Source organism: Panthera tigris, chromosome B1, assembly GCF_018350195.1.
Source record: "Panthera tigris isolate Pti1 chromosome B1, P.tigris_Pti1_mat1.1, whole genome shotgun sequence".
Lineage (NCBI taxonomy): Eukaryota > Metazoa > Chordata > Mammalia > Carnivora > Felidae > Panthera > Panthera tigris.
The window spans coordinates 95,271,890-95,295,280 of record NC_056663.1 but is presented as its reverse complement, the minus strand read 5'-3'; the positions used below and the strand labels follow the sequence as shown (position 1 = coordinate 95,295,280).

General features: G+C 35.1%; 1 protein-coding gene and 1 long non-coding RNA gene across 5 annotated transcripts in view; one reads left to right on the top strand and one right to left on the bottom strand.

The window, feature by feature from the left end:
- SCLT1 (sodium channel and clathrin linker 1) overlaps positions 1-23,391 on the bottom strand; it is a 219,091-nt gene that overhangs the window by 155,627 nt on the left and 40,073 nt on the right. For all 4 annotated transcript variants that reach the window (XR_006216773.1, XM_007091805.3, XM_042983902.1 and 1 more), the window contains 4 exons: positions 16,297-16,432; positions 7,735-7,857; positions 5,519-5,584; positions 933-1,003 (listed from right to left, as the gene is read on the bottom strand). Coding sequence is in view for 3 of the 4 variants with exons in the window: in XM_007091805.3 (XP_007091867.1) it covers positions 933-1,003; positions 5,519-5,584; positions 7,735-7,857; positions 16,297-16,432 (396 nt within the window). In the remaining variant the exon portion in view is untranslated. The remainder of the gene's footprint in view (positions 1-932; positions 1,004-5,518; positions 5,585-7,734; positions 7,858-16,296; positions 16,433-23,391) is intronic.
- LOC122237956 lies at positions 4,714-8,099 on the top strand. Its single transcript, XR_006216782.1, has 3 exons — positions 4,714-4,742; positions 7,058-7,171; positions 8,062-8,099. It is a non-coding gene; the product is annotated as an uncharacterized LOC122237956 (long non-coding RNA).

The following is a 23,391-nucleotide window of genomic DNA, read 5'->3' as shown; positions in this document are numbered from 1 at the left end:
AATAAATAGCAAGGTTCATTTAACAAACAGAAACTTACGTTTTTTTAATAAAATGTAAATATATACTACAATTTAAAGATATTTCTAAGTTACTGCATCATACAGCAAAACCCTATTATGATTATACTTTTGACTTTTCAGTATTATGATTAAGGGGGACGAAAAGTGAAAAAAAAGTTTTGGTCATTTGGAGCCCAATGCCAGGCTTGATTGCACCAACCCTGAAATCATGACTGAGCCACAATCAAGAGCCGGATGCTTAACCAAGTGAGCCACCCAGGTGCCCCTAAGTTGCCTGATTTTTAAAAACTCTCTACTGGCTTTCTTATCTTCCTCTCTGTTCCACTTTCCTCCTACTGGTGCTCCCTGGTATTACATTTCAATAAACTACATGCTTTGACACCCTTTTCTCAGGTCTACTTACAGGGAAATACAAAGAAGATATGTGCAGAAAAAATGTTTCTAAGGGAACTGATTTTATTCCATAAGCACTGGTTTTACTATCATGGAACATCCTTTCATGTGTATATTAATAGATGCCTCCTCACTAATTGCCTTGATTTCTATCTGCCTTGAGAGAAGCTTAAAAGGGAAGAAAAAAATTCATGGAAAACTCATGGAAAAATTATGGCATCATCACTTGCTCTGAAGTAAAATAATTTCTTTAAAAATTTATTTATCTTGAGAGAGAGAGAGAGAGAGAGAGAGAGAGAGAATGTGTGTGAGTGGAGGAGCGGCAAAGAGAGAGGGAAGAAAGAATCTCAAGCAGGCTCCACACTATCAGCACGGAGCCCAATGCAGGGTTGGAACTCATGAACCAAGAGACCATGACCTGAGTCGAAATCAAGAGTCAGAGGCTTAACCAACTAAGCCACTAGGCATCCCTGAAAAAAAATTATTAATAAAATAACAAAATTCATTTTTGAATTTACCTAAGTTGTTTTCGGAGTTGCTCAATTTCCACATTTTGTTCAGTTACTGTTTTCAGAAAGTGTTGGTTAGTCTGCCACAAGAAAAAAAACAGAAACGTTCAGTATTAGAACACTTAAAACTACATCTTCAAAGACTAACTACAGGGCATATAAGTAGAAAAAATTAAGTCATGATAATGATTAGTGTTTTTGACTGTAAAATATAACCTTGGCAATATTTCCTCACCTTTACTACATTAGTGGATGTCTGCTTCACTTCAAACCATGTACATCTGTTTTTCTGTTTTAGGTCTTTCCTTGAATATTTGAACCTCCTTTATTCACTTAACTGCCCAGAAGGTGACAGGTGTTGCAGAATTCATGTCCCCAGTATGCTCTGGAAGAGCTCGATAACAATGACTGAAGAGAACTGGTGTGTAAACATCTCACTCTCCTCCTATGCTCCATGGTGGAGTAAGTCTGAGCCTGTTATACAAAGGCTTCCAGAGTCCATTGGTAGGATTCAGTCTCAGTTACCCACGGTGTTAACTGGCATGATTCTTAAAAACCCTTTGGCTACCTTCTCTTCCTTTCCTAGTCTCACTTCCCCATTTCCCTACTGGTGCGCCCTTGTATTATCTCCTAAATAAACGACATGCTTTAGAATCATTTTCTCAGGGTTAGCCTGCAAAGGAACCTAAAGTAAGATATGTAGCAGTCTTCCAACTGTAGAAAAAACTTTTTTAAAGGAAATTGATTTTCTTCTGTAAGTGCTGGTTTTATCACAAAGGCACAGATCCCTTATCCTTATCATCTTTATCTATACGCCTTATAGGTAAAGTCATACAGACTCCAGTTACTTCATAATCCATAGTCTTGATTTCAGTTTCTTCCCATCCCAACAAATCATACATACATCTGTCCAAATGCTTCTCCCCAAAGCAGTTTTCATTGTGCTTCTATCATATTCTATTCAATTTCATTGACTCCCCCTCCCTCCCTCCTTCCGTCTTTCTCCTTCCTTCCTTCCTTCCTTCCCTCCTTCCTTCCTTCCTTCCTTCCTTCCTCTCTCTCTCTCTTTCTTAAGAGAGTGTGAGTGGGGAAGGAGCAGAGAGAGAGGGAGGGATCTGAGGAGCCAAAGCAGGTTCTGTGCTGCCAGCAGCGAGCCCAACATGGATCTTGAACTCAAAAACCTTAAGATCACAACCTGAGCCGAAGTTGGATGCTCAACTGAGCCACAGATGTGCCCCACGGACTTCATATTTTTAATACACTATTTTATTTCTTCCTGAAATCAGAATTCCATCCTGCCATCATTTATCCCTTTCACATCCTGTGTGGCCCACTCACTTTAAGACAGAAATAATTGTTTCCTTTCTATATTTTGATAAAATTTTATATGCATTTTTACAATACACATCACATTATATTCAAACATTAAAGTTCATGTATTCCTGGCAAAAATATGAGTCATTTATTGAAGACCACCTTCTCCCAGAATCCTCAGTAAATGCCACATGATTTAGTACATTCTAAGTACCTAAACCTTTAAGGAATAAATGAATGAATGTCTCCATTGAAACATGGAAGAGTTTGAAGACTGCATCTTTCTTTATTTTGGGAAGCAGAATACTGCAGACCAGAATTTAGTGGTCCATTCACAGACCACAATTTAAGAGGCCAACTATCACACACAGGAAAAGAAGGCTAGAATTATGAAAGGTAGGTAAATTATACCATATCAGAATAGTTAAAACAAAAAAACTGGGTGCAGCACTGGGCATGAATCAGGAAAGACCTAATGGTTACATGTAAATAATTGAAGGGTTAACTTGAAGAAGTGAGCTTGTTCTATGTTACTCCAAAAGATAAAATCACATATCAATGGGAGGAAATTTATGAAGATTTTAGTTTTCTAATAATCAGAATTCAAAAGAACAGACTCTTTGGGGAAGTGATAAATCTCTTACAAGGAATATCTAAAGCATAGGCTAGATGATCATTTAACTGAAAAGCATTTAATGAAAGATGCCTATGTCATTTGAGGAAATAGATGACTTTTAATATCATTTCAAATTCTCCTGTCAAGCAATCTCAATGACTTCAGTCCAAACTGATTCACATCTCTGAATTCTTCTATGTCTGTAATGCACCATAATGTTTTATTACATATACTGTCTTAGCATTAACATAATTAATGCTTGTGTCTTTTACCAGTTGGGAACACCTTAAAAATAAATGACATAGAGCAATTAGGAGAATTATAAATTGAAACTGTGAATTATAAAAAGCTAGTGTTAGAAACTAACACACTTGATTTGCTAGCAAGCCTAGTAGAGCTCAACAACTGCAACTGAATATGGCTTTGGTGATCTGTATTTGTCATTACAAAGAAAATTAAATACTATATTAATATTCTAGAGTTTGAAGATTCATAAAGGTCCAAGGAGGCATCCCTTTCAATCATCAATCATGATTATTTCATATGTCATCCTGTTTTACCAAGTAGGACAGGAATTTATGGTTAGATGCACATTTCTCTTGCAACCTTTAACAGTGAAAGGAACTTAATATGCAATTAGCAAATATTTTTGAGTAATTTTATAGAGATGAACAAATCTCAAAAAAGAATATTATTTCACTAAGAGAACCTCTAGGAAATATCAACTACTATTATATAAATAAATATATACTTGTAATAAATAAATATAAACTTGTACTTTTACGTATCATTCACATCACTTCCATATGTTACAAAAGTGCACTGGTCATGAAAGATAATTACTTCTTGTATACTCACCAATTTACTGTACATCTATAGGGACTGATTCCATTAATCAGCTTATTATCAATTCTTTTTTATGGGAACTGCTTGATTTTTAAAGGGTACTTTTCTTCAAGTCTGATTTTTACTCAAACGTGCTCCTATGCCTATGCTCTGAATACTCTTTGAGACATACAAAATCTTTACAATCAGTTAGCTATGTCTCTTCACGTTTAGCAGTCTTGTTTGCCACCTGATAGGTACGTTAAGAAAAATTCTTAAGTTTCAAAATTTCTTTTACCATTTTCCTTTATTTTAACCACCAAGACAGCCTCTTCTTTGTTCTCTCTCTTTCATCTCTTATATCCATCTTGTCACTCCTTTATCACTTTTATTATACCCATAACTTTCTATTCTTAGTTTTGGCTAAAATCTATGAATTCTTATGTCTTAGAAAATTTTTAATGCATTTCCTATGAATACTCAAATATTTGCTTCCCATGACTTTTATCATAATGATTTTGGGTTGCTTATAATAAAATAGGAGCTCTGTGGTATAAGGTAACAGAGGATTATATAATCCCTGAAATTCTAGGAGATATACTGAAAGAATGAATAATTGTGATAATAGGTTAGACTACTGATTTCATGTAGAAATATGATTTCCTGATTATGGATATTAGTCATTTAGTTCTGGAGCACTTTTAATATTGTTTTTAAAATGTCTAAGAAGTATATCATCAAAAACTTTAAGTGATTAAAAAATAGAAGCTAAATAAGGCAAAATTTATTTAATAATTTTTTGCATGGTTAAAGGAGAAAATTTTGAAAGGTAGAAAAAATTAGATAACTTACTTTTGATGGCACAACTCCACTCTTAAACAAAGACATTTTCATTAGGTACTAACAAGAATTAGCAGAGTAACTAAGCAAAATGAAGAAAGGAAAGAGAGGAATTACCTGGGATGTCATAATTATATTACTCAACAATGAGGTAAAATAAAATTCCAAGAAGAAAGGAAAAGAAAAGGAGACAAAAGAAGAGAAAAAGTGAGAGGAGAAAAAAGGTAAAGAGTAGAATTAGGAAGGCTAATTACATTTCTTTTAGAAAAATATTAAAGGGAAATTTAGATATACCAAATAATACTGGTGGTCAATCCACTAACAAATGATCCTTAATGTCCCATTATTTTTAAGAAATTGGTCTATTAGTTTATTTAACAGTTCTACAATTCTTATTATATACCTAGCAGTGTGCTACACAAAATGGTAAGAATAAAGAATGAGAGGGGTGCCTGAGCGGCTCAGTCGGTTGCACGTCTGACTTCGGCTTAGGTCATGATCTTGCGGTCTGTGAGTTTGAGCCCTATGTCGGGCTCTGTGCTGACAGGTCAGAGCCTGGAGCCTGCTTTGGATTCTGTGTCTCTCTCTCTCTCTCTCTCTCTCTGTACCACCCCTGCTTGCACTCTCTGTCTCTCAAAAATGAATAAATGTTAAAAAAAAAAAAAAAAAGGAAAGAAAAGAAAAAAGAAAGAATAAAGTATGAGTCATACTCTTGAGAAGCTCACAGTCTAGAATACTCTCAGGAGATCCTACCTAGGACCCTAAGATAACCATTAGATAAGGTGATATTTCAGAGAGATTTTAGCTTTAGATCTCCAGTAAGTTTTGTGAATTCTGTCATGCTATTGAATGTAAAAGATAAAAAAGAGGACTGCCTACTTATCTTAATTTCACGTAACACAGGATTTTCTGTTACTGATTTTTATTAGCATAAATAATATTTACAGTGACAATTTCTAGTTTGTATAAACAAGCACACTAAATGGATACTTTCACTTACCATTTCTATGTTCTCATTAGTAACATGAAGTTGCTTGGTCAGTTGTTGAAAATTGGTCAGTTGATCCTATAGGAGGAAGGTAGAAGTGTACATAAATAGCATTCTGTACAACAGACATTCAGGTTCAACCTGTATGTAAAATTAACCTAAAATCAAGTCTAAATTCATTGTGCCTAAGTTTAGATGAAATTACTTGCCTTTCTGTTATTGTGTGAATTAACAGTTGAAGAAATAAGACAAAAACTTTTAAAAATGATTACAAAAAATGAATGTATTTATTTTTTATGTAAGACCACTATTTCTAAAAATTGGTTTATTAGTAAATAGACATGCTAAGAGAGACACTGCTTAGTTTTGGAAAACTACATTCAAACCTACTCAAAACCTATAACATAAAACCCTGGCACAGGAATTATTGTCCCTCTATCCCCCTTTTAAAATTCTCATGGCTTGAATTTTTAAGTTATGTCATTATCTGTTATGATCCTGTTAAACACAGTATGTGCAGGGGACACAAAATTGGAAGGGGCTGTTAATATGTTGGATGACAGAATTAAAGACTGATAGATAACTGGGGAAATAAGGACAAAGTATTATTTGTAAAGTCTTGTTCAAAAAAAGAAAACTAACTGCATAGCTACAGTACAAGAATAAAGGTAAATAACATAGGACTTAGTAGATTGACCTAAATGAGGAAAACAGCCTCAAAGAACTAGATTGTATTAGAAATGGTTTCTAGATCTCAGAAGTAAAAGCCTTTTCTCTTTGATAAAATGCTATCTATATACACATATCCATACACAGACACACTTCCAATTTTTTTTTTTTTTTTTTTTTTGACACAGAGAGAAAGAAAGAGAGGGGTGGGGGAGAGGGAGAGAGTGGCAGGGAGGGAGAATCTTAAGCAGGTTCCAAGCTCAGTGTAGATCCCTACATGGGGCTTAATTCCATGACTCTGAGATCATGACCTGAACTGAAATCAAAGGTCAGTCACTCAACTGACTGAGCCACCCAGGTGCCCCCACACTTTTGAGTATAGTTGACACACAATGTTACATTAGTTTCAAGTGTACAACCAACACAGTGATTCAACTTCTCTATACATTGTGCTATGGCTCACCATGAGTATAGCTACCATCTGTCACCATACAATGTTGCTATAATATCACTGACTATATTCCCTATAATGTGCCTCTTATTCTTGTGACTTATTCAGTCCATATCTGGAAGCCTGTATCTCCTCTTCACTCCCCTTCACTCATTTTTCCCATTCTCCCCGCTCCCCTTCTCTCAGAGGTAAACGTCTTATGGCTGAGACTACATATGGGTTATTTGCAAACCAGGGAATATATAGAAAAATCATTTTGTAAAGTGCAAAGCATCATGTAAGCATTATTATGACTCCTTTAGGTAAAAATTCCCAATAATGCTGATAATAATAGAAACAATCTTAAACTGGAATTTGAAAAGTCTATAAATGAGAATTAAAGAAAGGCGTGATAACCAATGTATTTATAGCTGCCTTCTCAAAACCCACAGAAAAGGAATCAGAATTGGGATTACTCTACAACTGTCAATGTTCCTAGCAGAAAAAGAATCAATGGAAGGATAAAGGAGGCAGATTTTTCAAGGAATGGATGGTCTTGTGACATGGTAAGTTCATGTCAACAGAGGTATACAGCAAAAGCTTAATGTCTACTTTGACAATATAAAAATCATTCTTGCTTTGGATAGAAAGAATGCCTTAATAATCATTAAGATCTCTTCCTATTATAAAACTCTAATCTGATTAACTTATGGTAAAACACTTGATACCTATCTTAGAGGTCACATTAAGGGTGTAAATATTTTCATCTTACATGACGTTATCACTATATTTGAGCAGGTTTCTTCACTGGCCATGATCTAATGAATAGTTTCTGTCTTAAGCAAGGTAGGAAATTAACAATATAAAAGTTTGGGGGTCCATTTATACAGAATCATCTTATACCTGCTTCTTAGAACTAAATAAAGCTTCCATTGCTAATTTATATTATAAAACCTAATGTACAATAGGCACTGCTTTGACTAACTGTCCAAGAAATATCATCTATTTAACGTAAATAACACAATGGACACTTAGGCATTCGTCTTCAAAACTGAGTTTCTCCAGAATGAAGATATGTAAGAAAACTTTGAAAACTGTTATGTAAGAAAACTATGAAATTCAAGATTACCTTTTGTTTTTGACTTTCAACTACATGAATCTGGGCCTCAGTCATATATTCCTGGTAAAGTCTCTGAAGTCTGTCCAACTCCTGAGAAGCAGTCTGCCAGAGTTCCACAGCCTGAGTTTTTTCCTATAAAACAAAAAGAATCAAGAATTCATTAAATTATTAGTAGGCTATTACACAGTACAAATGAATCATATTCTTTTACAGAATGAATTCTTATATATAAAGTCACAAAAATATAAATAAGACTGTGTAAAGATGGTATAGTCATACTATTTTTGATGATATGCACTTTGTATTTTTTTTAATCTTTTTTTTTTTTCTTGTCAGGGGGAAGGGCAGGGGGAGAAGGAGAAGAGACTCTCAAGCAGGCTCCATGCTGGGCATCAATGCAGCACCCGATTCCATGACCCTGAAATCATGACTTGAACTGAAATCAAGAGTCTAGACACAACCGACTGAGCCACCCAGACGCCCTGATATGCACTTGTGTTAATAACAATTTAGAGAAGAACCCAAAAGATGAAATTTCTTATGTTGAAATTTTTTTATTATTTCACAGCTAAAATTTAACTTTTTAATTTTTTTTTAATGTTTATTTTTGAGAGAGAGAGACAGAGCATGAGCAGGGGAGGGGCAGAGAGAGGGAGACACAGATTCTGAAGCTGGTTCCAGGCTTTGAGCTGTCAGCACAAAGCCCAATGCGGGGCTTCAACTCATGAACTATTGTTGATAGTGCTGCTGTAAACATGGGAGTGCATGTGCCCCTCTGAATCAGCATTTCTGTGTCTTTGGACAAATTCCTAGCAGTGCAATTGCTGGGTTGTACAGTATTTGTATTTTGAATTTTTTTTTTTTTTTTTAATTTTTTTTTTTTAACGTTTATTTATTTTTGAGACAGAGAGAGACAGAGCATGAACGGGGGAGGGGCAGAGAGAGAGAGGGAGACACAGAATCGGAAGCAGGCTCCAGACTCCAAGCCATCAGCCCAGAGCCCGACGCGGGGCTCGAACTCACGGACCGTGAGATCGTGACCTGAGCCGAAGTCGGACGCTTAACCGACTGAGCCACCCAGGCGCCCCTGTATTTTGAATTTTTTAAGGAACCTCCATACTGTTTTCCAGAGTAGCTACAACAGTTTGTATCCCCCCTAACAGTGCAAGAGGGTTCCCATTTCTCCACATCCTCGCCAACATCTGCTGTTTCTGGAATTAATTTTAGCCATTCTGACCAGTGGGAGGTGGTATCTCATTTGGATTGTGTTTCCCTGAGGATGAATGATGTTGAGCATCTTTTCTTTGCTTAATTTTTCTTTAATGTTTATTTATTTTTGAGACAGAGAGACAGAGCATGAGTGATGGAGGGGCAGAAAGAGAGGGAGACACAGAAGCCAAAGCAGGCTCCAGGCTCTGAGATGTCAGCATAGAGCTTGAGGTGGGGCTCGCACTTATGAACCATGAGATCATGACCAGAGCCAAAGTCAGACGCTTAACCAACTGAGCCACTAGGTACCCCTTGAGCATATTTTCATGTGTCTGTTTCCATCTGGATGTCTTCTTTGGAGAAGTGTCTATTCATGTCTTCTGCCTATTTCTTCACTGGATTATTTGTTTTTTGGGTGTTGAGTTTGAGATGTTCTTTATAGATTTTGGATACTAACCCTTTTTATCTGAGATGTCGATTGCAAATATCTTTTCCCATTCTGTTGGTTGTCTTTTAGTTTTCTTGACTGTTTCCTTTGCTATGCAGATGATTTTTGTCTTGCTAAGGTCCCAATAGTTCATTTTTGCTTTTATTTCCCTGCCTCTGGAGACATGTCAAATAAGAAGTTGCTGTGGCTTAGGTCAAAGAGATTGGTGCCTGTTTTCACCTATAGTATTTTGATGGTTTCCTGTCTCACATTTAGGTCATTCATCCATTTTGAGTTTATTTTTGTATACGGTGTAAGAAAGTAGCCCAGTTTCATTCTTCTGCATGTTGCTGTCCAGTTCTACCAGACCCGTTGGCTAAAGAGACTTTTTTCCATTGGATACTCTTTCCTTCTTTGTTGAAGATTGGTATATTTGTGGGTCCATTTCTGGGTTCTCTATTCTATCCCACTGATCTGTGGGTCTGTTTTTATGTCAATACCATACTGACTTGATGATTACAGCTTTGTAATACAAGTTGAAGTCCAGGATTGTGATGCTCCCAATTCGTTTTCTTTTTCAACATTACTCTGGCTATTTGGAGTCTTTTGTAGTTTCATACAAATTTTAGGACTGTTTGTTCTAGCTCTGTGAAGAATGCTGGTGTTATCTTGATAGGTATTGCACTGGATGTCTAGATTGCTTTGGGTAGCATCAACACTTTAACAATATTTATTCTTCCACTCCATGAGCATGGAATGTTTTTCCATTTGTTTGGATATTTTTCAATTTTTTTCATAAGCTTTCTATAGTTTTCAGCATACAGATCTTTTACCTCTTTGGTTAGGTTTATTCCTAAGTATTTTATGGTTTTTGGTGCAGTTGTAAATGGGATTGATTCCCTGATTTCTCCTTCTGTTGCTTCATTATTGGTGTATAGAAATGCAACCGACTTCTGCACATTGATTTTATATCCTGTGACTTTGCTGAATTCATGTATCAGCTTTAGCAGGTTTTTGGTGGAGTCTTTCAGGTTTTCCATGTAGAAAATCATGTCATCTGTGAAGAGTGGAAGTTTGGCTTCTTCTTTGCCAATTTGGATGCCTTTATTTGGTTTTGTTGTCTGATTGCTGAGGCTAGGACTTCCAACACTACGCTGAACAACATTGGTGAGAGTGGACATCCCTGTTATTTCTGATCTCAGGGGGAAAGAGCTTGGTTTTTCTCCATTGAGGATGATATTAGCTGTGGTCTTTCCTATATGGCTTTTATGATGTTAAGATATGTTCCTTCTATCCCGAGTTTTGTGAGGGTTTTATCAAGAAAGGATGCCATGTTTTGTTGAATGCCTTTTCTGCATCTGTAGACAGGATCATATAGTTCTTATCCTTTCTTCTATTAATGTGGTGTATCACATTGATTGATTTGCAAATATTGAACCAACCCTGCAGCCTAGGAATGAATCCCACTTGTTCATGGTGAATAATTCTTTTAATGTACTATTGAGTTCGATTTGCTACCATCTTGTTGATAATTTCTGCATCCAGGTTCATCAGGGATATTGGCCTGTCATTCTCCTTTTTAGTGGGGATTTTGGTTTTGGAATCAAGGTAAGGTACTGCTGACTTCATAGAATGAGTCTGTAAACTTTCTTTACATTTGTATTTTTTGGAACAGCTTGAGTAGAATGTCTGGTAGAATTCCCCTAGGAAGCTATCTGGCCCAGGACTCTTTTGTTGGGAGATTCTTGATAACCCATTCACTTCTTCACTGGTCTGCTCAAGTTCTCTATTTCTTCCCATTTGAGTTTTGGTAGTATATGAATGTCTATGAATTTGTCCACTTCTTCCAGATTGTCCAGTTTATTGGCATATATAGTTTTTCATAGCATCATCTTACACTTGTACTTCTGTGGTGTTGGTTTTACTCTCTCCTCTTTTATTTGTGATTGTATCTATTTGGATCCCCTCTCTTTTCTTTTAAGTCTGGCTAGGGGTTATCAATTTTTTTTATTCTTTCAAAAAGTCAGTTCTTAGTTTCATTAATCTGTTTTACTGTTTTCTTTTGGATTCTATTTATTTTTGCTCTAATGTTTATTATTGCCCTTCTTCTGCTGGCTTTGGGCTTTATTTGCTTCAGCTTTTCTAGGTGTAAGGTTAGGTTGTGTATTTGGGACCTTTCTGACTTCTTGAGATAGGCCTGAATTACAATGTATTTTCCTCTTAGGACTGCCTTTGCTACATCCCAAAGGGTTTAGACTGTTGTGTTCTCATTTTCACTTGCTTTCATGTATTTTTAAATTTCTTTTTAAATTTCGTTTAACCTATTCATTCTTAAGTAGGATGTTCTTTAACCTCCATGTATTTGGGGGCTTTCAAGTTTCATAGTGTTGTGATCTGAAAATATGCACGGTATGATCTCAATCTGTTTGTACCTGTTGAGGGCTGTTTTGTGACCCAATATATGATCTATTTTGGAGAATGTTCCATGTGCACTCGAGAAGAATGTGTATTCTGCTTTATTATGAAAAATTCTGAATATATCTGTTAAGTCCACCTGGTCCAAAGTGTCATTCAGAGCCATTGTTTCTGTACTGATTTTCTGCCTAGATAATCTGTCCATTGTTGTAAGGGTGTATAAAAGTCTCTTACAATTATGGTGTTTATCAGTAAATTTGCTTCTGTTTGTGATTAATAGATTTATATAAGTGGGTGCTGCCACACTGGGGGCATATTTACAATTATTAAAACTTCTTGGTGCAGAGAACCTTTAATTATGATATAATGCTTTTTTTGATTTCTTGTTACAGTCTTTCTTTTCAAATCTAGTTTGTTTGATGAAAGTATGGCTACTCTGGCTTTCTTTCAACGTCCATTAGCATGATAGATGGTTCTCCATCCCCTCACTTTCAAGGAGTCTCTTGTAGGCAGCATATTGATGGCTCTTGTTTTTTATCCATCTTGAAACCCTATGTCTTTTGATTGGGGCATTTAGTCCATTTACATTCAGAGTGATTGTTGAAAGATATGAATTTAGTGCCATTGTGTTTTCTGTAGATTTGATGTTCATGGTGATATCCCTGGTCCTTCTGTAGTCTTTGCTGCTTTCCACACACACAGTACCCCTTAGGATCTCTTGCAGGCCTGGTCTAGTCATCACAAACTCCTCTAATTTTCTTTTTGTCTGGAGAACTCTTTTTTTTTCTCCCCTTCTATTCTGAACGACAGCTTTGCTGGATAAAGGATTCTTGGCTGCATAATTTTCCTATCCAGCATGTTGAATATTTCCTGCCACTCCCTTCTGGCCTGCCAAGGTTCAGTGGACAAGTCTGCTACTACCCTTATGTGTCAACCCTTGTAGGCTAAGGATCGTTTGTCCTTAGCTGTTTTCAGAATTCTCTCTTTATCTTTGTATATTGCCAGTGTCACTAGGATATGTCATGGTGTTGACCTGTTCTTGTTGATTCTGAAGGGAGTTCTCTGTGCCTGTTGGACTTGGATGCCTGTTTCTTTCCCCAGAGTAGGGAAGTTCTCAGCTATAATTGGTTCAAATAAACCTGCCCCTTTCTCTCACTCCTCTTCTTCTGGAACTCCGATGATATGGACACTCGTTTCATTTCATGGAATCACTTAGGTCTCCAATTCTCCCCTCGTGATCTAATAATTTCCTCCCCCCTGCCTTTTTCTTTTCAGCTTCTTTATTTTCCAAAATTTTATCTTCTATTTCACCTCGTCTCTCCTCTGGTTCTTCTATTCTCGCTGTCACTGTTTCTAGTTTATTTTTCATCTCAGTTATAGCATTTTTTAATTCATCATGACTAGTTCTTAGGTCTTTGATCTCTGCAACAAGAGTTTCTCTGGTGTCTTCTATGCTTTTTTCAAGCCCAGTTGTTAGTCTTATGACTGTTACTCTAAATTCTTGTTCAGATATATTACTTATATCTGTTTTGAACAATTCTCTGGCCTTGCTTTCTTCTTGAAGAAATCTTGAATTCTCTTTTGGGGAGAATTCCTCCGTTTTGTCATTTTGGCTAAGTTTCTGTGTTTTGTGTTTTAAAAGCTTCTTCTGTGTCCTGCACCTAGGTGTACTACTATATTAAAAAGGGGTCATACCCTATCCAGGCCTGGCATTCCAGGTATTTTTGGTATATGTGGTGTGCACTCTGTTGTACATTTTGGCTGCTCATCCTAGTGACCAGTACTGTGCAGAGCTCCTCTTTGCTTGTAGTGGCGGAATGTGTGGGCCTTCAACCAGATGTGCTTTAATGTTTTTGATGAAGTAACCAACTCACCCCCCAAAAAAGGAAAGAGGGTGGAAGTCTGATCCCATAAAAAGAGAAAAATGAAAAGGGAGAAAAGAAATCCAAATAGAGAATCAAAAAACTATAAGGCTAAATTCAGGGAGAGAGAGAGGAAAATAAAGAAGAAGAGAGAAGGTGGAAAAAGAACAGAATAAAAATGACTAATATTATATATATATATATATATATATATATATATATAATATATTATTATTTATACACACACACATATATATATGTATACAAGAATTGACCAAAAACAAATCAGAAACTTTGAGCCTGATTCCAAAAGAAACATAAAACAGGGAAGAAAGAGAAAGAAAAAGAAAAGAATAAAGGAAAACAAACAGAAAAACAAACAAAAAGAAACACTTGTGTGTTGGTGCCTGGGACCAGTGGCTGTGCTGGTCTGGAGGAGAGGCCAGCTGTGTTGTATCAGTCAGTCTTCCTCCATTAAGTAAGCAGTTGCCATATGGGCAGAGTTTGGTGTAAGCTGGTCTTGCCTCCACTAGGGGCCACTGAGGTGCTCTCTTAAGTCCCACCGTGTTGGTGTTGGTGTTGGTGTTGGTGTTGGTGTTGGTGTTGGGGAGAAAAATGTCAACCCCCCCAATCTCTCTTCCCTGGACTGGGTATCTCAACCCACACTGTTCAGACAGCCCTCACAGAATAGTTAGGGGAGTCAGCTTGCCCTGATCCACAGTTCCTGCACCTTCTAAGTGCTCAGCTGGGATTCATAACCCAAAGTCTCAAAGGACCCAGCTCAGTGGGACTCCTTTCCCCCGTTCTGGAGTAGAGCCACCCCCCCCCCCTGCTGATTTAAAAGGCCTTTGGCTGGCACCTGCAGGGTCTCTTTTCCTTGGGGAGGCAATATACCATCTTCACAAAGTACTCCAAGAAGGGGACTGTTCTCTCCCAGTACTCCTCTGAGATTCTACACCATGCTGTGTGCTTTGGAGCTGGCTTCCTCCTCCCCAAGCATGAGCCAAGGCTTCCAGCTTGGTTCCACAGAAAGCCACGCACTTTTGAAATCTCCTTGTTTCAGCTTCTAAGGCTTTTTTGCGAAATAGAACCTGGTACTCTCCATATTTTTTGTTCCCCAGTCTGTGGTCCAGAGAAGTTTTCCTTTTGTGCTAATTTGACTTCGGAATTTCACAGCCCCTCTCTTTCTCTCCCTTTTTTCTCTCCACAGAAGGGGTTCCCTCCCCTCTGTGCCTATGCCGTTTTATCTCCCCCAATTCACATACATGTACTTGGAATCTGCCAAGCTGTCTCCCTACAACTGTGGAGATACTTCTGCCACTCTGCATATCTATTTCCTGGGTGTTCAAGTGATCTGACTGAAATAGAGCTATGTTTGAGGGACAAGGAAAATCCCAGTCCCCCTACTTCTCTGCCATCTTAACTTCTCCCTCTCCAATTTCTAGTTCTTAATTGTTTTTCAGTTTTACTGAAGTATGATTGACAAATAATCATTGTATATACTTAAGGTATATTAACAGAGGGTTGTTTTACATATGGTCTGCCACAATCTATTATGGACTACTGAGAATTGTACATTGTGCATCAGCTTTTGCTACCTGGTTAGAAAGCATTCATAAGCTTCAATTAATTTTCATTTATTTCTATATAAATATTTAGAAATCCTGATAATACTAGTTTGAACAGAGTAAAGAGCATGCTTTTTCAAATTCCTTCTCTTTACACATTAAAAAAATAAAATCAGAGTTAAATACATGCCCCTTTATCAAGGTACATATAGCCTGCCTGATTAAATTCTCAATTTCACAAGTATAAAAATTTTAAAACCAAATTTCTAGGATATAAAAAAGTGATTTTTAATAGATAACTATAAAATCAAAATCACAATAAAGAATTTGTAATCTCCATTTATAAATGAGGAAACTGAGGCACGTAAGTAGAAAGTAGAATGAGATTCAAATCCATACAAGTTATGAGATGCCTAGAATAGAAAATTATAAATTAAAATTAAACTCCTTTATGTATAATCACAAAAATGTTCAGTGTAGAAAACAGGATATATGTATGTATAATATATATATATGTGTATACCAAATACATATATATATACGTATAACAAATACATATATTACATATAACAAATACATATATATATATATATATACATAACAAATACATACGTGTGTGTGTGTGTATATGTATATATATATATAACAAATATTTCAATTACTATGAGGGAGGACAAAAGGAGAGAAAGTAACTTGGAGAAGTATAATTTTGAAAAAATATAATTCTATGATCTTAGAAAACTGAAGAGAACACAGTATGAAAAGAAAACACAGAAAAATAAAAAATGTAAATTTAGGTGAGTGAATAATTTTCTTTAAAAATTTTCTTGGGAATTAAAATATTTTAATAAGACATAAAAATCACGTCAAAAGCTTTATGATTCAATTAAAACATACATTTTGTAACTATATTTATAACAATTAGGGAGGGTATATGTTATATGTTTTGTTAGCTGTTAAATGTATCTTGTAGAAAATCAGTATGTATTAATTTTGCTGTTCCACTATTATCATTCATAAATAATGATTAACAGATATTTAAAAAATTCTGTTAATTCAGAATAAAATTTTAAAAATATATGTCACTCACTTGATTGGCTAGTTGTAATTGTTCTTGAAGATTCCTGACTGTTTCATCATCTGTATATATATCATTTCCCATATCTGTGCCAAAGGGAAGGGTCTCCAGTTGCTTTTCAACAGCATCTTTTAATTCACTGTGCAACCTTCAGAAAAAGTTAACACAATAGTAATATAAATTCATTTTACTAGCAGTAATCACTTTCAGAATCAACTAAAAAAACATTTTGGTCAGAAATCATTCTTTAAAATGAAAGTTCTTCACACACAAGTCATTTTTAAGTAGCCCTCAAAAATTAGAAGTTTTAATCACCATTAAATACTGCACTACAAGTGTAAAAATATAACAATTTCAAACGCACTAAATTGTCATAATTAATTCAAGCATAATTCAGTTTGTCCTAGAAAGATTTAAATTTTTCAAACAGGTAAAATTCAGATATTACACCCTATTAATTGATGAAAAAGCCATTCAGAAATGTAAATACAACAATGGTTTCATCTAGTCTATTAAAAGGAAATGTGATATAAAATTCTGTAGAATTATTTATTTTTTCCATTGCATTTCATAAATCTCAGTTGACTTACTAGATCCAATTAATAAACAGAATAAAATTGTTGCTGGTTATGAAATCAAGACTATTAGTAGAGGCACAGTATTCAGCTAGACCATAACTCTGAAAGCCTTAAATTCAATTTTAATGTTAACATTAAAGTAAACTACACATATGTATTATGTTTTAAACAGCTACCAAAAAAAAAGTTATAGAAAGGTACATCTAAAAAGACGGATTAAGTGTTTTATTTTAAAACCTAAGAGGAAGAAAAAAAACATTTGTAATATCGGAGAAACTTGAAAACCCTTAACTCATACAATTATAAGCAGAAATGTTATTTATAATAAACATATCTCATGGCAAGTTTCCCAAAGAAACTGCATCCACCTATTTAAAATAAAGACAATTATCTACTGATATTAAAAAATCTCCATTGAAACTAGAAAAATTCAATTTAATATTTAGAATATATTTACTGAAAACAAAGTTCATCAAACACAGTTTGGATAATTTAGGAACAACAAGAAATTACTCCCTAAGGAAAGTACAGAATTTGCTAATTATTTCCTAGTTAAAAATTTTAAAAGTATTTAGAATTATCAATAACACAAAGGTTCATATTTTAAAATATTTCTAGTATTTTATGTTTTTCACTTTTATTCAATTTTTAACTCTAGTTCTAGTATAGTTAACAGTGTTATATTAGTTTCAGGTGTACAATATAGGAATTCAACAACTGCATACATTACTCAGTTCTCATCACAAGTGCACTCCTTAATCCTCATCATCTATTTCACCTATCCCCCCACCCATCTCCCCTCTGGTAACCACCAGTTTGTTCTCTATAGTTAAGGGTTTGTTTCTTGGTTTATCTCTTTTTCTCCCCACTGTTCATTTGTTTTGTTTCTTAAATTCCATGAGTGAGATCATACAGTATTTGTCTTTCTCTAATTTCACTTAGCATTATACTCTAGCTCCAACCATGTCACTGCAAATGGCAAGATTTCATTCTTTTTTTCATGGCTCAATAATATTCCATTGTCTTTATCTACAACATCGTTTTTATCCATTCATCTATGAATGGGCACTTAGGCTGCTTCTATAATGTGGCTACAGTAAAAAATGCTACAATAAACACAGGATGCCGCATATTATCTTTTAGAATTAGCGTTTTTGTATTCTATGGGTAAATACCCAGTATTATTATTATTGGATGGTAGGGTAGTTCTATTTTTACTTTTTTGAGGAACTTCCATACGGTTTTCCACAGTTGCCACACCAGCTTGCACTCCCACCAACAGTGCACAAGGATTCCACATCACTGCCAGCACCTGTTTCTTGTATTTTTGATTTTAGCCATTCTGACAGGTATAAGGTGATATCTCATTGTGGTTTTGATTTGTATTTCCCTGATGATGGGTGATGTTGAGCCTCTTCAGATGTTGGGCATCTGTATGTCTTTTTTGAGGAAATATCTGTTAATGTCATCTGCCCAGGTTTTTTGTTTTTTTTTGTTTGGGTTTTTTTTTTTTTTTTTGGCTTTTAAGTTTACTTATTTGAGAGAGAAAGAGAGAGTGAGCACGAGCAAGGGAGGGGCAGAGACAGAGAGAGGGAGTGAGAGAATCCCTTACCACAAAGGCTGACGTGGGGCTCGATCTTGCAAACTGTGAGATTATGAACTGAGCCGAAATCAAGAGTCAGACGCTTAACAGACTGAGCCACCCAGATGCCCCAATATGTTGAAATTTAATATAATTACTACTATTTGGGGGCTTAAGTCTACTATCTTAGTATTTGCTTCCAATATGCCCTGTCTATTTTGATTTTCTCTCCTTTAATGCTTTCTTTTATTTAAAAAAAATGTGTTTATTTTAGATGACTCTATTTTAAAAAGACTTAATTGTTTAGCAGTTTTAGGTTCATAGCAAAAGTGAGCAGAAAGTACAGAGATTCCCTAATATATCCCTTGACCCCCTTGCCATGACCACCCCCACTATCAACATCCCCCACCAGAGTGGTACATTTTTGCAACTGGTAAACCTACACTGACACCATTACCCAAAGTCTATAGTTTACATTATGGTTCACTCTTAGCATTATAAAACATTCTATAATGACGTGTATCCATCACTATAGCAGCTTACAGAACGGTTTCACTGCCCTAAAAATCCTATGTGCTCTGCCTTTTCATCCCTCTCTTCCTTCACTCCCTCCCCGCAGCTCCTGGCAGCCACTGATCATTTTATCATCTCCATAGTTTTGCCTTTTCTAGAACGTCATGTAGTTGGAATGATACAATATGTAGCCTTTTCAGACTGACTGCTTTCACTTAGTAATATGTTTAGGGTTCCTCCATATCCTCTCATAGCTTCATAGCTCATTTCTTAATATTGCTGAGTAATATTCCATAGGCTGGATGTACTACAGTTTATTTATCCATTCACCTATTGAAGGACATCTTGGTTGTTTCCAAGTTTTGGCAATTGTGAATAAAGGTAGTATAAACATTCATGTGCAGGTTTTTGTGTAGACGTAAGTTTCCAATTCCTTTAGGTAAATACCAAGGAGTATGACTGCTGAATTGTTATAGTAAGATGATGTTTCATATTTTAAGAAACCACCAAATGGTCTTCCTAGGTGACCGTACATTTTGCTTTCCCACCAGCAATGACTAAGAGTTCCTGTTGTTCTATATTGGTTACTTTTTATTATTCTATTTTTCTACTTTATTAACTTGGAAGTTATATGATCCTTTACTTTCACTGTCTACCCTAGAGATTAAAACACACACACAGAATTAACAAAACTCTAAAATAAATAAGTATTCTATTACTTTTGGGCAATGCTGAAACCTGAGAATACCTTAACTGTATTTACCCTTTTCCCAAATTTATGATATTGCTGCTTTGTATTTTAATTCCCTACAAATACTTTAGAAACATTATTATTATTTCAGAATAGTTAATGTGATATTCATTACACTTTCTCCCTTAGTTACCCTTTCCCCTCTTTTTGTAGAATATCCTTTTAGGATTTTAATTTTGCTACTGGTAATTTTTTCAATTTCTTTGCATCTGAAAATGTACTAATTTGACTTGTAGAAAAACATTTCACTAGATACATAATTCTAAATTAATAGTCCTTCTTTCAGCACTTTGAAGATACTGCACTGTCTCCTGATTTCCATCATTTGTTGAGTAGTCAGTTTATGTCTTATTGCTATTTCTTTGAAGACAATTTTTCTGCTTTGAACATTTTTAAAAATGGTCTTTAAATTTGTATTTAATGTTACAGCCATGTATCTAGATATAGATTGTTTGCTTGTTTTTGTATTATCCAGCTTATGATACATGCTGTTTCCTTAACCTGCAGATTGAGGTCTCTCTGTCCTCTCTTTCTCAGGCTTAAGTTATATGAATTTTAGTTTTCACTATTTCCCTTATGTCTCTTACATTATTTCCTGTATTTTTCTATCCCCTCGTCTCTGTGATCTTCACTCTGAATATTTCCTTCAGACTTGGACTGTATTCCATTAATTCCCTCTTCAGTTATGTCTTACTTCATTACCATATGTTTTCAGTTCTGAATTTGTTTGGTTCCTTTTGTAGAGTTCCCTATCCCCTTATCAACATTCTCAAAATTTTGTCTGTTTTCACTGAACATATTAAGCATAGTTATTTTAAAGGCCAATCCTGTGGGTTTTTTTATGTTGTCTATTATTTATCATTGTTTAAAACTATGCTCTTTAAGATATGAGCCAGATATTACATGGGGAGATATTTTAAGGCCTAGCAATAATGTTATCTTCCTATAAAATGGTCTTCCTTTTTTTTTTTTTTTTTCTTCTACATGTGGCTAGCGGCATTATCAATCTCTGAACAGAGATTCAGGTAATTCCAAGCTATGTTTTAGATCTTTTTAGGACTACTAGATTTTTGGGGTCACTCTTACTCATAGGGTACCCCAACCTAATGCCTGAAAGCTTACTGAGCCACTGAGCCTCTAATCTGATGGGCTCTGACTTTCCATTTTAATCTCTCTAGCTCTGTGAATTTGTTTCAAGCCCCATTTTTCAACCTTTGCCTACTCCAGGATAATGAGATATACCTATGAAGGCAGCTCCAAATGCAGGCTCATATCCCTGGATTTCATTATTTTCCTGGTCCTTCCCTAGAATTCTCCAATGAGTTCATTTAAAGAGATCTGACTGTTGTCAAATATCTGTCCCAATTTCCTAGTTTTTGTCTAGAATTTCTAGTTTTTGTCAGAAGGAGTCTGATTTACCTAGTCTGCCATCATTGTAAACAAAAATCTCTAGTTCACTTATTTTCAATTTTATTTTTCAATTAATTACAAGTGTTCTGAGTACTAGTTTGGCTTCATCTCACTAGTTTGATATGTTGTTCATTTTAAGAAGTTTTTAATTTTTTTAATTCTTTTCATCTCAGGAGTTAGCTGAAAACGTAGTTAAAAATTATTTGTGCCTGTTTTTTGTTATTTCAAACTTTACTGTAGGTGTGATTTATGACTTTTTAAATTTGTATCTGTGTACACGATGAGTAGGGTTTGCAGTCCATGTCCATGTTTACAAAAGTTTCATAGGCCTTTGAAAACAACAGTATATTCTTGTCGGTTGAAATGAGTGCATACAAACATATACCCACATACTCAAACTTATTATTTGTTCTTTCCTCTATAGCCTTATGCTTATTTTTATCCTACAGACTTATTTTTGTCCTTATTTTCTTTGAAATATAATTGTAATAATATATTTGTAAATGCTCATTAAATGAATTTTATCTAATTCTCCAAAGATATTAGAAATATAACTGAGAAAATAAAACTATTTAAGTACCACAAAGATTTAAGGAATTAATCTTTTTCAAAGCATTCCTTTTTTATGTTTTTTGAAAGTTAGACACTAATAATTATGTTCAACAAACATTTGAAGGGGTATTACATAGAAGATAGTAAGAGTTCTGGTTCTCATTGTATTTATTCAAATATATAATAATTAAGTCAAAATGTAAGAGCCTGAGGAAAATAAAAGAATAAAAGAATAGAATAAAAGAAGAAAGTTCCATTATTTTGGACAGCTTGATAGTAAGAAGAGAAATCATACAAAGCTTTGTGGAGGTAAACAATATTATCCTTATTATTAATAACTAGTAGCATTCACTTTTTCTGCTGCCACCACTTATTAGTTAATCTCTACTTTCTAGTGCAATTTCTAGAAAAAGCCAATCTTACTGGTTTAGCTAGTTGCAAAACTGATTTGCTGAGGGAACAGGTAAATATGCCACAGTTAGGAAGCCAGACAATCAGGAAGCAACTATACCTACTGCTGGTTCCAAGATCACACATTCTTAGCTGAGATCCTGGGATTAGGATTACTGCCAGTTAGGATAACCTGCAGAACACCATGCTTTAGCTTCAACAGAAGTAGCTGCCCAGAATTATCGGCTCTAGAGCTACTCTATACTTGTTAGATTCTCAACCACAAAAACAGACCCTCAGATACTGCTTCTCTTCCTACTTATCTCCTAATTTAGATCTCTTACAAGTACTTATTGTTAGCAGAACCTAATTCATATCCTGAACTAGATTTCAGTTTTCCAGCCTCTTGCACTACAGGAATACACACTTAAAAGAGGTTGGAACAGCCAATCTATATCATAGCTGCATTACTTACTATGACTGCACAATTTAATTAAATATGACCCAAAGTGATACACTTAACATATAAAAGAGTTGTTTTTTTCCCCCCATGAAACCTGGACTGAAAATAAAAGGCTCAATGAAGATGAGTCATTAAAGAACTGCTAGTGAATTAAGGTAAGTAAAATAACTATAAAAACTCAGGAAAATTATAAAATCACAGAAGATCAAAAGATCAAAGGGATCTCTAAGTTTTTACTCTTCAAAGAAACTGAGAATTATAAAGAATGCATTTTATAGTTTATGCATAAAAGATGCTAAAGCACTGTTCAACAGTGTTATGTATACAGTAGTAAATAGAAAAGACAAGGGTCTTGCTCTCGTGAAGGATACATTTTACTAGATAAGACAAAAAATAAGGAAGCGAATAAATAATTTCAAGTAGTAATAGGTGCCAAAAATAAAATAAAATTATATTAGAGAAAAAAGAAAAGGGAAGAGCATAGAAACAGCTAGATAATGTGGTCAGGGAATGTTTTCCTGATAAAAAAACCTGAACAAAGGGAAGGAGACAGTGCCATGCAGATCTGAAGAAGAGCATTCTAGGCAGAAGAAACGGGTAAGGTGTTCTGGTAGAAACTGGTCTGCCAGGTTTAAGGAAGCCAAGTACGAAGGCTGGCATGACTAGAGATTAGTACTCAAAGGGAACTGTGGTAAGAGTGTATGTATGTACACATAATTATACAAAAACAAACTCAGTTATAAAAACAGATATAGAGAAAAAAGAGACATAGCTCTGACTTTATGAGATTCAAAACCTAAATTTAAAACTTTATAAAGCTTAGGATTTGGCAAACTTCTGGGGATGGTCTTCCTTACAGTGCCTCAAG